Genomic DNA, 14,387 nt, shown 5'->3' on the forward strand with positions numbered 1-14,387 from the left:
AAAACATACAACAGCGGGGATTCGCTAGTGGTCACCCACCTAACTACTAATCCGCCGGTACACTGCTTGTATATGGCTGAGCGGACGGGAAGCCTAATTCTCAGTGTCCTATGGTCGTATGTGAAGGGATGGGAAAGAAAATGCAATATGTACTGAGCGTGACTACCACCACATAAAGCAAATCCATAGCCGCGTCTAGACGTTCATCTCATTCAAAGGAAAAGTTGAAAAGATATCCTCAAGTCTACATTGCCACAAAAAGCTTATATTCGCAAGTTGTCAAGGCAATGTAGCCTTCTAGGCTTTTTTAGTCTTGGTCTTTGTAGACATGGGTGTACAGCTACTCTGTTGGATGGCGTGCGTATGTTCTTTCGTGCGTAATTAACTTGATCCTTTTCAATAGTACTGACTTCCCACGTATCGCTCGATCACCTCTCCACCATGCTTTTGCATCCCTGCGCGTTTCAGCCCTTCAGAGGTCTTCGGCTCTGGTACCCATACTCCCGTCTCACACGCGTAGTAAATCCTCCTGTACTGTTCATCCTCCGGTCCTTCATCACCCCACTCCGCTTTCTGGCCCGGCGCGTGATATGAAATGTGCAGTTTCCCCGTCTTACCCGTCATCTCAGACGTAAGCATGAAGGATTCAAGAACAGGCATGCAATCAACGGCTTTTGCGAGCGCGCCGAGAAAAGGATCAAAGGTTTCTGGGTCGGGGTGCTGCCGGAAGTCATGCCAGCTGAACTCGCGCGTATCGACACTCCCGACAATGCCGCGCACAGGGTCGTCGTGCGGATCGTCGGCCGGTGTTGGACCAGTGAAGTACCATTTGCCTGATGGAGCGACCATGTCAAACGTGATGTCGAAGGACTTCAAGTGTGGCCAAGACGGTGGCGTCGCGTTTTCGTCTGATGGCCAGAATAGCGTAGGGTCGACGTGCGCACTCAGGGTAAGGGTTGTAAGACATTGTGAGAAGGTTCGGATTGATGAACTGAAGGGGTCGTATGTGTAGCCTTCTGGCACAATGCTCGGAACTGTATACCTCTGATCTAAAGGAGTGCAGTGTACAAAGACAATGTTGGCAGAATGGAGTGAGCGGAAATGTGTCGGCGAGAGCTTATAAGCAAATTCAGCGCGCGCCTCACCGCGCGCCTTGGGAGATGTCGCCGGTTCCCACTCTGGATCATAGTCTGAATCCAACGAGTCCTGATCAGACCCCGCGTCAGAACCAGCCTCGTAGTCTGGAAACTCCCAGTCCACTGTCCTGAGCTCTGGCATTGCCACTGCTAAATCTGGTGCAACGCTTGGTGCAAGGCTTCGCACGCCTGTACGCTCGATAGTGAGGCGCTGCAGATTAGACAATGTAGGCAGATTGTCAGGTTCAAGAAGGCGCAGGTACGACTCTGCCCAACGAGCGGATTGAATATCTCTGCTGAGACCATGCTCAATCTCGAACTCATCCACTTCTCGAGCGTCGGTCGGGGACGTAGCTCCCACGATGGTAAGCCGCACTCCATTCTTCACACCGTTGTCTTCCCAGTTTCGCAGCACCGTGAAAAGGTCGCTTATAGCTTTTGTAAATGCCTCGTTGTTGGCATGTTGATCAAGTCGCGACTCCTTGTGTTCGTATGCTTCTTCCGGATATGTTGGCAATTCCACTTCGAAACTGATCCAGGAAAGGTAGTTGCGGCGATTTCCTGTTACGATCGACTGAAGCGATTCCAGCTCATCGCTTTTGAAGCCTAGACGGTGAAATGTAATGATCTCGACTGCTTCCTTCCAAGTGCGATTGAGGATCGCGAGGCGAGGAAATTGAGATGGCGAACCATCGGACTTGAAAGATTGTCCTGTCGCGGAGGCCCAGTTTTGCTGGTCGGGGTAACGCTCTGCGAAACACACAATACGATTGATCAGCTCCTGTGGTAGTTTGTCCATAACGCGAAAGAGGTAGGGGAGGGAGCTCACCAATGTTGCGGGAACGTGTGGGGTAGGTACGCGGGAGTACCGAGGCGCTAGCAGGGGTTTGCAAACAGACTAACGTGTGAAAGGGGAGGTGAGTTTGTGTATTATAGCAGAGCACAGCCTGGATGAGGACAGATTGTTGCATGTCACGTTGAAGACATGCTAACATGTAGCCTGCCCGCGGAGAACATCGCAAGCATGGCAAAGCGCTATGTGTGCCAATGAACGATCGGGAGGAGCGCCAGCGTGAGATAAAGCCGCCACAAGCACTGCTGGCTGGCCAGCCATGAGTTGATGAATACGACACATGCGCCCTCAATAGTCTGCATGTACAGTCTGCCTCCCGGTATCTCATAGTAACTGGAAGTTGGCCAAGTTGCAATCCAGAAACCATAGATCACATGGATTTCAGTCTAGATCCAGCAGTTCTGAAAGGTCATGTACAAAGCCAGAGCCTTGGTTGCCTCGATGCTAATACGTCCATAGCCCTGCCGTCAGACTGGAATATCGAGGAAGTTAGCCAGCATGGAAGTTCAAGTTGGTCCACGGGCTACAAGCTGAGCTTGGAAAAAGATGGCGAAGAAAAGGAGTTCTTCTTCAAGGTTTGTGGCCTGTAATGCTCCGGTACTCGATGCGTGCCGCTCATTACAGACAGGTCGGTCATCGATCCCAGCACGCGGAGATGGCGCTTGGTGAATACGAGAGTCAAAAAGCATTAGCTCAGTATTTGCCAGACAACTCAGTCGTTCCGGTAGCTTTCGGCACATTCGAGCTGGACCCGACAAAGTCGTTCTTCCTAACAACATACCGTGAATTGAAGGAGAAGACGCCGGACCCAGCGGAGTTGATCAAAGTGTTGGCAAAGCTGCACATCGGCTCATCTTCACCGACAGGTAAATTTGGCTTCCGTGTCACCACCTTCAATGGCCATGTCCCGCCCCAGAACGAGTGGTGCGACAGTTGGGAGCAATGGTATAGTCGTCAACTCCAATCGGACATCAAATGGGAACAGAGCGTCCGAGGAGTAGATCCCGACTTTAATGAAGTCGCAGAAGAGTTCTTCGCAAAAGTCATACCACGTTTGCTGAGACCACTTCAATCTGGTGGTCGGACTATCAACCCTACTCTCGTCCACGGCGACCTATGGCATGGTAACGCCCAAGTTGACATGGACACCAAGCGGGTGATTTTCTTCGACTCCTGCTGCTGTTATGCACACAACGAATGTGAGGAAGCTACAAGTGTCAAAGGTGCGATCTGAAAGTGTCCACAGTGGAGTTGCACGTGATGAGGCAACCACGTTATCGATTCAACCAAGAATGTGTGCAGAAATACAAAGCGGTGATCCAGCCTTCGGAGCCCGTCGAGGACTTCGATGATCGCAATGCGCTGTATGCCATGTAAACATGCCTGTCGTCGTCATGATAGTTTTGGCCAGCTAACAGCCATAGGCGGGATGACGTTATTAATGCTGGGCTGCACGAGCATCGAGCTTACCTCCGTGATGAGTAAGTCCAAGGGATTGCAGGCGTGTCAGATACTGATTGTATCTTCAGGGTGAAGCAAGAAATGCTACGTCTTCTCGCAAAACATCCGGATGGCCTTGACGGATTCCATGACTCCTCCGCACTTTGAACAGAAAACAGCGGTTTTCGATGCTCTGGAAGCAATGACTCAGTTCCAAGCGTAGTGTTCGTCGGGAATGATATCAGTCTTGTCGTTCTTGCCGTCTCCCCATCTGAAAGAAGTGGTTTCCCGTCTTTGTGTCTGCAGAATGGGGTTGAGCCGTCCGAGTCTGGTCTTTAGTATGTTGGATCTATTATGCAAATCAGATGCAACTCCCCATAATACAACCGTTGGCAGTGCCCATGACTGAGCCTCACGAATGGCGCAAAGTACAAGGCTAACGAGGACATCGTCTCTTTGTCCCCCAGGCTCTTCTAGTATCCGAATTCTTTGAACGAAAAGGCGCTGCTTTCGAAAATCATGATGCCAGTAAATCCAAGCATTGGAGCTGTGCAACGCTCCTTAGACTGTGGGCGACTTCTTGTATATCTTCATTGCCATGAAGTCTGCCCTTTTGTGTTGCCAGTCGATCAAGTCCGTCGTTGGAAGTACGGTCATAATCGTGCGTCCTTCGGCGGTTCGCACTTTATCAACATCCAGCAATGTACGGGTGTCCTCTATGCATAGCTCGTCGATGTCGTCCGCGCATAGATACCGGATATTGTCTTGTATGCCGTGCGTCATGTAGAGGTCGTCGTCGATAGAGAGGTCGGTGGGAAGCACGATTGCAGGGGCTGGAACCGGAGTCCAACCAAGTCGGGCATAAAACTTGACATGGATTAGTACTCGTCGTAGTTGCTCTAGCAGTTACTTAGTGCTTCTTTGTTGCTGTAAAGCATGCTTGCGAGCGCGTCTCCAGGTCCATCCAGCCATTGAGCGAGGTTGTGTAGAAGCGCAGAAGCGCAACCTTGACTGCGGTGATTAGGGTGAGTAATCACAGAGGCGATACAGTAACCCTTCCCCCGGTGAGATCCATCGACATTCGTGACGAGCAGTTGCCGCTTCACGGTTTTGCAAGTTGCCAGCACTTGAGACTGATCGTCACTACGATACAGACACCAAGTTCGCACACCATCATCTTACGCAAGAGCTTGCCTGCTCATGAACTCTTCTCGCTCCAGGAAGCCGGTTTCGGAAAGCGGTTCCCCGAAAGCAGCAGCAGCCAGTTTGTCGCATGCTAACCGTTGGTGTTCTGTCGCCTCGCCGAAATTTACACTAGATGACATCGGTGCTTTGTGAGCAAAGAGAAGATGCCATCGGCCATTTGCATCGTATTGTGGTCAAGTCGTTGGATGGTGTCGGTCTTGAGTCGGGGTATCGTCATTTTGCCAGAAGACGCGTCGACCCGTGGACGCGTCAGAGCCCCCGAGGTCCGCGCGCCAAGACTACCTAGCCTGCCACGCGGTGTACGAAATAATCCGAACTCCTAAAGTCGCTGTTTGCGTAGCTTTGTAACTCTTTCTCTGTTAGAAATTATACTTTGCTTTAATAGTAAAAGCTGTAGAGAATTATAAGGGCTCTTTTTCTAGTTATTTAGTTACTTTTATTCTTTTATTGTTGTACTAATAGATTTAGTAGAAAGAGGGTAAGGTTTTATTGTTCCGCCTAAAGCGGGCTAAATTTGGTGAGGTAGGAGTCCGGATTATTTCGTACACCGCGTGCCTGCTTCCAAACACCTGACAGCTGCGCCAGCTTGGGGTACATTCGTTAACATGGCACTCCTGCAAGAATGCGCATTTCGCATGAATTAACTAGATAGTTTCACCATCGCAAGCGCACACTCTGTATTCCGATTAGCAGACAACGGGGCCCAGCCTGAACAGCAAGCCACAGCGCGCAGAGAGAAGCTCGACCGCATGAACAACATTTAGGTAAACGATTAAGTTTGATAGATGTTGATCTACAGAACTTGAGAAAAGAAAACTAGACTTGGAAACAACGGGACTCATTCTCCGCCTACTCATCCCAATTATGATAAGCAACGGGTGAGATATCCTGTCCACCATACGCAGTACCACCAAAGTCGAGGTAGCCCTGCGCCCCCGAATAAGGAATGCGCGCGATATCCTCATAATCGCCCATAACCCACACACTCTGCATACCCATAATCATATGCTGCAGCACATGACAATGGAGCATCCAGCAGCCCGGGTCCAACACCCTCAGTCTCCAGCAGCGCCACCCACCTTCCTCTCCCGCTGTGCCCTTGGTACGGTAGCGGTACAGGTTCGTAGTGTCGCGCCTGACGGGGTTGTAGTTCTCGAGCTTCTTCTCGTTCTCAAAAGGATCGAAAGTGCCGTTTCCGCTGCCGCAGTCGTAGAAATGCGCGCCGTGAAGATGGAACGGGTGGTAGTCGAAGCCACCGTTGTTGTCGACGAGAGAGCCGGTGTTCTCTAAGATGATTTCGATGACTTCGCCGAGCTTGGCGGGCCAGGTTAGCGTGTATGGGTCCCAGCCACCGTTGGCCATGGCGGCGGTGTAGTTGGGCATGGCTGCGGGGCCGTTCTTGTAGATGTCGACGAGGTAGGGCGGGCTGTTGGCGGTGGTCTCCTCGGTCCAGTTTAGGCCGTCGAGTTGCCAGATTGTAGTGGATTGCTTGAGTTGCACGTTGTTGATGTGAACGCGGCGGGTTATCTCCGAGGCTTTGGGGAAGTTGTTGGGGACGAGGGGCTCGAGAGCATATTCGAGGAAGTCGTAGGTGGCATTGGTGAAAGTCAGAGGGGCAACCGTGGGTGCGGTGGTGGTCTTGGGTCCTGAGCTTGGGTAGCGCAGGATACCGAAGCCGGTGTAGATTGCAGGTCGGTCTTTGGTCTCCCATTGCATTATGTATTCGGTCTGGTTGCCGAGCTCCTCTACTGTCTTTGTGCTGAAGAGAGCGTCGAAACGTTGGCCGGATGAAAGCATCATGTGGTCTGTAGTGTGGGGTTGCGTGTAGCCACCATCGGCTTCGATAACGTCGAACTTGGAATGGCCCTCGATACCGAACGATACCATCGATATGGCTGTTGCACCTACAAAGCGCATGCGGTAGGTCTTGCCCGGCTCGACTTCGATAACTGGTAGCTCACAAGTGCCCTCGCCAGCTGTTTCACCAATGGCAACACCGACACCATTTAGAAGCACTGCGTTGACCTCACCAGTCCACTTGAATGGCGTCGCAACGAGACCATCTTCCATTACCTCATCAGTCTTGTTGTAGTAGTCTTGGAGGAAGACGATGCGCTCTTCATCGTACTCAAACGGAGGAGGACCAAAGTCTTCGATGATGAGCGGCCCTGCTGCAGAGATGGCCTGGAAGCCGATATGAGAGTGGTAGAAGTAGGTTCCGGCATCCTCGACTTCAGGATGAATCTCATAGTCGAAGCATCTGTGAGGTGCGATCGGCCATTGGCTGACAGGTGAGCCGTCACTGAAAGGTGCAGTACGTTGACTGAGGCCATGCCAATGCTAGTGCGTATTAGTTATATAGTTGTGCGATAGTCTAGTTTATCCATACCATGGTTGTGTTGTACTCTTCCATGTCATTGCAGACTCGCACCCAACTCGTCTTCCCGGCTGGGAGACGTAGTTCGGGTCCAGGGGATGTACCGTTTACCAACGCAGACATGCGAGTCTGGCATGCTACAGTGTGGTTCTCGTATGTAACCGAAAGGTAGAAGTCCGGAGTGAACCCTCCATCGTGTGTGTGGAGACAGGAGTCGTTTCCTGTGGGGTAAGAACCGTTCGTTCCTGTTGGGTAGGGTGCATTCGGCTCTTCGCCCACGACTGAATGCGCCGCTCCCAGAAGCAAACCAAAGACCAAAGAGGTGAACATCTTGGACGAGATGCGATGAACTGAAGTGAGGTATCGTGTAAGCACTGCCCAGCCTTATAAGCACACCTCCTAATATAACACGTCAAGGTGGCGCGCCTCCTCTGGCGGTGCACAATCTGACACAGCTAGTTTACCATCTACGAACCGTGATCTACGTCAGCATCGCTGACGGCAGGGTTAGACCCATGAGGGCCGTTAGTACAGCCCAACACTTCCTGGAGAAGGCCCGAGATCTCGCCGAACGCGAAAGCTACCGTCTAGATGGCAATTAGTTTGCGACCCTGCGTCCGTCCACAACATCGCGAAACATATTCTCCATGTTCAGCAGAGCATCAGTACGTTGTATACAAAAATACTTGCGGCTGTCAAAATAGAGTTGCCATCGTCGCGTGGAGTTTAGGTTTCCTGCTAACGCACCGTAAGCCCCCTATCAGACTTGGGTGCGGACCGAATGGCGGTTCTTACTCGCCATTGCAATTACCGGATCGTCCGGGAGGTACTGTAGAACAGATGGAAGTCGACTAGAAGCACAGAAGTAATGAATAGCCTGAATGGTGATGAAGACAGTCTCGCCGGGCCCCTGATCATCAAACCTTGAGAAGCACCGACTATAAGTACAACTTTGTACCATCTGCAGCCTTACCCAACGGCAGTTCTCCCTCTATATATACATCGGCCCTCCTCTTCTGAAACCGCGTCGCATCGTCAACGTCATCGATATCATGTTCGCCCAATTCGTCTTACCGTTCCTCGCGATGCAGATGCTCGCATCAGCAACTCCGCATCAACACCGAAGAGCCAACGGCGTCGAGATTACGAGTCTGACAAAAAATGTCACATCGACTAGCGGAACCGGCAATGTCGCTGCGGCGGGTAACCTTTCACCATTTGGCGACATTGGTGTAGGCTGCGGCATCAACTGGCAAGCCGATGTGTCGTATGGAGGTATGTATTCCAATTACTATGCGGCCGGTTTTAACTAACGCACGCGATACAGGCGGACTCCAGGCTGGCTCCAGCGACTTTGGTCTGGGAAGCGGCTTCAACATGACCCCGGAAGCCATCATCATCGGCGCTGGAATCGGCATGAATGCGGCGAACGCGAGCGCGAACATCCAGTTTCATGGGTCGAAGAACGGAAGCGTCGAGCTAGTATTCGAGAGTTCCGCACCGATCGTGTGCACGCCAGGGTTCAAGGATGGAAAGTCGACTGTTTCATGCAAGACAGTGTCTGTGTAGATGGCGGCAAACTAGGAAAGTTTGGTCGATACCAGATGCACCGTGTGGAGTATACGAAGTAGTTGGGAGGGACGAGGGGTGGAGGAATGGGAAAGAGAAAGAGCAGAGAGGAGATGGCCGTGCGACTAGCGGACCCCGCCATTGCATGAGGTACGGGGAATTTGATCTTCGTCTCCATCCTGCAGATATCGTAAATCTTGATATTATTTTAATAGAGAACTTGAAACAGTGCATGCCTCTTGGGGCGCACCTACAAGGAATCGAGCCTCATACTCTCGATTCATCTTGACCCTTTGGATGCAACTCCTCTCCAAACGCAGTCCCATCGGCTGGATTTTCATTTTGCGCTTGCGGTGTACTTCTTCAGGATGAAGCCGAAGTACTGGAAAGTGTCGCCTCCACCCATGATCTCCATCTCAAGATCCCACTCGTTATCCCGATTCAGGATAGGCTTGATGAAGTGTGGCTGGCGGTATGTGATGTAGAGAAAGACACCGTCATCTTTCAATACCCTCCAAACCTTTGCGCAATTAGCATACGTCGAAGCTTTCAAACTTACGCCTCACTCATTTACTCACCTCGCTAAGATATCTGCCGCTGTTCTCCATAACCTCCTCGGGTGGACTCCATGGACTGCCGTAGATCATGGCATCTAGCGTGCCTTTGTCAAAGGCGACATCCACGGAGTTGCTGTCGATACCTTTCATATCCCGCACATCGCCAACTCTCCACTCTACTTGGGGTTCATCGGAGTGCCGCGATTTCATCAGATCGACTACTATTGCGGAGAAGTCAATGCAGAGCTGGTTTGTATAGCCTCGCTTTAGGAGATCGTATGGGACGGTCTGGCCACGGGTCAGTCGTCTGGAATATGTAATTGCAAAACCAATTCGCGGGTTGCTAGTGAATATGATGTGATGTGAGGTTGAGTCAGGCTATCATCGCTTGGCTGTTGGAGTCTGTGCTGCTCAGGGCGTTCCGCAATTTGATGATGGGAAAACCTACACTATCGCCGCTGCCCAAATGAAGAATTTTCCCATCCTTCCCCTCTTCCTTTGTCTTGTCGAACAGATGCTTCTGGAAGAACGGCTCTAAGTCCTCGAAAGCGCGAAACCACTCATGTGTTGGCTTGGTCCCGTCGGCCTTTGCATACCGTTGGTCCCAAAACTCTGAATGGCCGAGCGCTTGCGCCTCGTCAGTACTGGACGGCATGGTGTATTTAGTCTAGATCGATCTCTGCGCATTCGTTTAGAGAAATCTGAAGGGCGACAAATGCTTGCGCAATCGTTGGGTTAGAAGGATTAGGTGCTGTGCAGTTGCGGCGCAGCTGCTGGTCATTTCGGGGCAGGGATGTGGGCGGACGTCCGCACGTGCGTGCTCCGCTTCTTTAGGTGACGACGCGGACGGGGCAACACGACCCTACAAACACATTCACTGCTAACCATCTGTCTCGATATTGCCTGCGAATATTTGCGTCAAGTGTTGTACACACAGGAATGGCATGCGCATCACCCGGCGCCAAAGACGTGCGCGACAAAATTGGACCGCTTGCGGGTTCTCGCGAGGAAGCACCTACGAACATGCGTCTGCGCCGAAACACTCCCCCGCAACCCTCTAAATCGAACAGGCCTCATGGCTGTATTTCAAGCCACATCAGGCTAGAGCTAAGCAAGTCGTTGTAGCATTGGCATACCAGCTACTGTATTTCCCCACCTTCGAAAGAGACGTGTTGACTCTATTGTACGTGCATGCGTGGACGAGTGACGGTGGTGCGCGTGCGGAAGCTTGAGGAGACATTTCAAGAGCTAGCGACAGCTCGGAAGATTCATGATACTGTAATGGTCTAGCAACAGAGCTGTGTCCGGTGAGGGTGAACGGTAACACGAGCAAGGGCACCTTGCAGAAAAAAAGCGCGTGATACCAAGGTTGCGAATACGTGTAACAGAAGAGCGAAAACAAGACGCGCCAAACCGGTAATGTCTGAGAGAATAGTGCTTCAGGCTCCCCATATCTCATCAACAATGCTCCAAACAGTCGCGTCCTGGACTTGATGAGGCCATGATCCCACAATCGTCCTCGCAGCGCCATGCAAAACCAACACGAATACCAGAAAGGTCTGCCAGAACAACGCCGCGCTGGAAGGATGAGGAGAAGGTTGCTACCATTCTGTTGCAAAATTGTCAGCTCATCATCTAATCACGACTTATCTGGACATGAGCGCTCACAAGGCATTGGCAATATTGACAGCAGTCACAGACCTATACATATTTACCTGCCTAGAAGATGGTCAGTTGGATGCATTTGGGGCAGAGCAGGAAAGACCGTACGGGCACGCTTACCCATGGCATCACAGCCATGCTCGCCCATAACGCCAAGGTCATGGTTAGCCACAGCAGTACGGTCATGATGACGACGTGTTAATGCCTGTGCAACCAGACTCGCAGTCCTGTCCCGCCCCGATGTCACCTGTAGGCCCAGTTGTGTTCTGAGTCACAACAGGGGCTTCAGGACAGCGGCAGCAGGACGACCAGGCCAGTATCCCGACCAATGCGACCACAGCGAAGTAAAACTCGTGGTCAGATTCTTTCCTGATAAGACCCATATCACTGGATCGCGATGCAGAAATTTCGCTGTATATCACGGCCTTCCAAGGTTCTCCTGGGTGTGAGCTTGGCAGATGGTAGAGCGGAGGTGATAGAGCTAGAGCAGCAGTGATGGTTACAGGCGGCGGCGGCGAAATCGTACAGGCGCAGATATGGCCGTGGTAACAGCTAGGTACCTAAACTGGGGATTTCCTTTTTTTATATAGAAAATAGATGCTTGTGTCGACTTGCATTGAGCAGTCGGGGACAAAGATGTACATAAGGACTACCCAGGTGTTGTACAAAGGTTGTCGGAGTGGAGTATTCGGTCGAGGCGCAGAGGGACGTACCTCGCCGGCACAATCATCTCATTTTAGCACAGGCAGCAGTCACAATGTTCTTGTCACGCTCATCTTTCGAGTGGGTCGGTCCATTGCGCATAGCCTCCCACCGGTGCGTTTACTTAGGTAGCAGGCTTAGGAGAACATGCTGAGGACAAGGCATATACGGAACTCAATGCCAGTACACTCTAATTGATGATCCTGGGCTTTCGTGGAGTACCGCATATGCTGGTCACACATGACGAAATTAAACCAGCTGCTCTTGCTCGCTATCCACTCGGGTAGCGAATCAGGTTCTCCATATCCAGACTAGGTCTGTCGTACTGCAAAGCCACAGACTGACGCGCCTTCGGTTTGATGAAGTAACCTGAAGGTAATGTATGCCCCGCGCTCCCTTCTTGACCGGACACAAACTTTCTCTTTCCCACTTTACACTTCCCATTTATCAACGACGACACCAGCTCCACCCGTTTTGAACTGTACAGTATAGTGGACGATGGGTTCTCAAGGACCGAGAAACAGTGTACAAACACCCCATGAGCTTGGAATCATAGCGCTAGCTGTCCTTGGAATGTTTGCTAACACCACGATAGTACGCGAAGATCACTGGAAAGACCGGTTCCGTAACGGGCAATACCGTCGAAGAGTCCACCACTGGAATACGACATAAGGCCGGACATAAGTTCGTAAGGGCATCTGGGGATATCGTTGCTAGCGAGCACGTTCATGATAGTTCGACTGGTGTTTTGGTCAGAAAGGACGCAACAGGTACGATGAGCATGGAGAAAACCGGAAGAATCGATGCCGACAATGTCAAAGGGTCATCGACTGGTATAGCTGATGACGATTAGATGCTTTACCAATGTTACTATCGCGTCCTGAATCTCTCAGTGGGTCGCACACACATAGAGATCGTATACTGTGACTGTATTGTTCGTCGTAATCGATACCCATATCATTATTCCTACTGCCTACTTCGACTAACACAATGATTGGGCAAACTATAGTGTTACTACATGTTCTTCAGATTCATCGTCCTGGGTCACATCGAAAATCCATTCCCAGTTCTATCATAGTTTTTGGTGCTTGCTTTTTGATAAATAAATCCTGCCAGCATATGATGAACAAAGTCCGCCGGTGATACAATTTATATACGTCCAATCTTTTCATGCGACTGATGTCCCCAGTGACACTGGTCATCGGATGATAAGGCCGGTATTGATGTCACTAGAATCGAAGCCAACTTCCACAGAGCCAGTCTCTCTTGAAATCCTTGCTGAAAAGGGCGAGTCGGATGCCTGATAACATGTTAGAGCCATGCAAACTTCGAAACAACATAATGATACCGGAGCCAATCCTTGAGGACTGTCCGCAGCAAGAATGTGGCAGCACATTGCAGGCGAAGCCGGAGTGTTGGAACTTTCCACTTACAAAACGTTTGAGAGAGATACCAGTGTTGACACTATCAGCGCGACCACCAACTTTGATATTCCCTGTCCGCCCTGATATGTGTGCGTAACTCTTTAGATTACTCGCTGGGAGGGCCCCACCTGGGTCCGCCTGCCTGGATTCCACCATCAATTCCGTTTCTGTAGGGATAGTTAGTTTTTTACTTGGTAAATGCCCACCAAATTTTGACCCATTTGAGATTCCAACGGAAGGGACAGTTTTAGAATGTGCCGTACCGCATGAAGATCTGGATATCTCTTCTTGTAGCCGAAAGAAGGCTTTCTTACTGCCTTCACCGTATAGAAGCGGCATATGAACGCCAAATATGCCCAGCAAAGAGTAAGCTAGATCCTCTTCTCGTTTTGTTGAACGCGTTTTCGCCCACGATAATCGCTCTTCGACGCTCATCTTGAATAGATCACCACCCTGCAGGACCTGTGGCGGTATCTTTGTTATACGCTCTATCTCTTGCAACAGCGAGGATTTATCGCCGATAAACTCTCCCTCTACAGTGTAGAAGCCGATGACCTTCGGGGCAACAAGCTCCTGTAGCGTCCATCCGCGAGTGAACCATCGGCTGGCTTCGAAAGAATGGCCATCCTTGATCGAAACGTCGGACAAGTAGACGTAGCATTTGGCTGCTTCTTGATACCAGCGAAACATCGAATTGATAGCTTCTGAGAGCTCTGCGCTGCTCGATTTGTCGATACAGCAAGTATCAACCCAGAAATACTCCAGACCATCTTTAGCGGCTTGCTTTGCGCAAAAGATAATCTTGGTATAACCGGCTTTGCGGTCTATACTATCTGTGATGTCCTTCAGAGTGGCCCCGTCGTTGATATCTCTTAGGGAAACCTCGTCCAGATCTGAAGCCCACGTATGAGAAAGAATGCCGTAGCGTGGTATGTCTTTCCCCAGGAACTCCACCAGGCTGAGAACATCGCTTCGCAGATGTAGGAGACGCATTCAGAGTGATTTTGAGAAAGCAATGCCAGTCAACAGATATGTATGCGAAGAAGCAATCACGATCAGAAGTCGGTAGGCGGAGGCGTCGCGCGATCAGAAATTGCGCATGTAGCTACAGTGCAGTAGCTGCGCAGAGGTTACACACTCGAATGAAGGTGAAATGATGTAGATGACGTAGGGATGGTGAGTATGGCAAGGAGTAACGAGGCTGAGGGAAGGCAGCTTTTACTATAGCTGAGCCAGGTGGGCGGGCGCCGCGCAAGCAGCATAAGTAGCCGGGGTTGGTGTCACCTAGAACAAATCATTCCTCTTCTCCATCACCAGAACTACCAACGCCCAAGTGTGCCAATTATGAACCAACAGATCTTACCAACATGTACAACATGTACAGCATGTGTCGACCAATTATTGCCTGAGAGCGATGGTTTGTTGCCAAGTAGACGTAAAAGGAAAATGACTGCCAAGGGT

General features: G+C 50.9%; 6 protein-coding genes across 6 annotated transcripts; 2 read left to right on the top strand and 4 right to left on the bottom strand.

The window, feature by feature from the left end:
* Positions 1-396: 396 nt before the first annotated feature.
* On the bottom strand, positions 397-1,935 carry J4E78_005411 (uncharacterized protein; the record flags this gene model as incomplete). The annotated part of the gene is made up of 1 exon (XM_049366031.1): positions 397-1,935. One exon carries the CDS (start codon positions 1,933-1,935, stop codon positions 397-399), a length of 1,539 nt encoding a protein of 512 aa, XP_049221757.1.
* Positions 1,936-2,363: 428 nt separating this feature from the next.
* On the top strand, positions 2,364-3,366 carry J4E78_005412 (uncharacterized protein; the record flags this gene model as incomplete). Its single annotated transcript, XM_049366032.1, has 4 exons — positions 2,364-2,397; positions 2,449-2,564; positions 2,636-3,145; positions 3,292-3,366. 4 exons carry the CDS (start codon positions 2,364-2,366, stop codon positions 3,364-3,366), a joined length of 735 nt encoding a protein of 244 aa, XP_049221758.1.
* A 2,118-nt stretch (positions 3,367-5,484) lies between these two features.
* J4E78_005413 (uncharacterized protein) lies at positions 5,485-7,135 on the bottom strand (the record flags this gene model as incomplete). The annotated part of the gene is made up of 2 exons (XM_049366033.1): positions 5,485-6,975; positions 7,025-7,135. The coding sequence occupies 2 exons, from the start codon at positions 7,133-7,135 to the stop codon at positions 5,485-5,487; spliced, it is 1,602 nt and encodes a 533-aa protein (XP_049221759.1).
* Positions 7,136-8,064: 929 nt separating this feature from the next.
* J4E78_005414 (uncharacterized protein) lies at positions 8,065-8,581 on the top strand (the record flags this gene model as incomplete). The annotated part of the gene is made up of 2 exons (XM_049366034.1): positions 8,065-8,287; positions 8,340-8,581. The coding sequence occupies 2 exons, from the start codon at positions 8,065-8,067 to the stop codon at positions 8,579-8,581; spliced, it is 465 nt and encodes a 154-aa protein (XP_049221760.1).
* Positions 8,582-8,918: 337 nt separating this feature from the next.
* Positions 8,919-9,793, bottom strand: J4E78_005415 (uncharacterized protein; the record flags this gene model as incomplete). The annotated part of the gene is made up of 3 exons (XM_049366035.1): positions 8,919-9,101; positions 9,160-9,426; positions 9,587-9,793. The coding sequence occupies 3 exons, from the start codon at positions 9,791-9,793 to the stop codon at positions 8,919-8,921; spliced, it is 657 nt and encodes a 218-aa protein (XP_049221761.1).
* Positions 9,794-13,032: 3,239 nt separating this feature from the next.
* On the bottom strand, positions 13,033-13,919 carry J4E78_005416 (uncharacterized protein; the record flags this gene model as incomplete). Its single annotated transcript, XM_049366036.1, has 2 exons — positions 13,033-13,093; positions 13,339-13,919. The coding sequence occupies 2 exons, from the start codon at positions 13,917-13,919 to the stop codon at positions 13,033-13,035; spliced, it is 642 nt and encodes a 213-aa protein (XP_049221762.1).
* Positions 13,920-14,387: the final 468 nt, after the last annotated feature.

The sequence above is a fragment of the Alternaria triticimaculans genome, assembly GCF_023758025.1.
Source record: "Alternaria triticimaculans strain BMP 0046 chromosome Unknown scaffold_7, whole genome shotgun sequence".
In the NCBI taxonomy this organism is placed as follows: domain Eukaryota; kingdom Fungi; phylum Ascomycota; class Dothideomycetes; order Pleosporales; family Pleosporaceae; genus Alternaria; species Alternaria triticimaculans.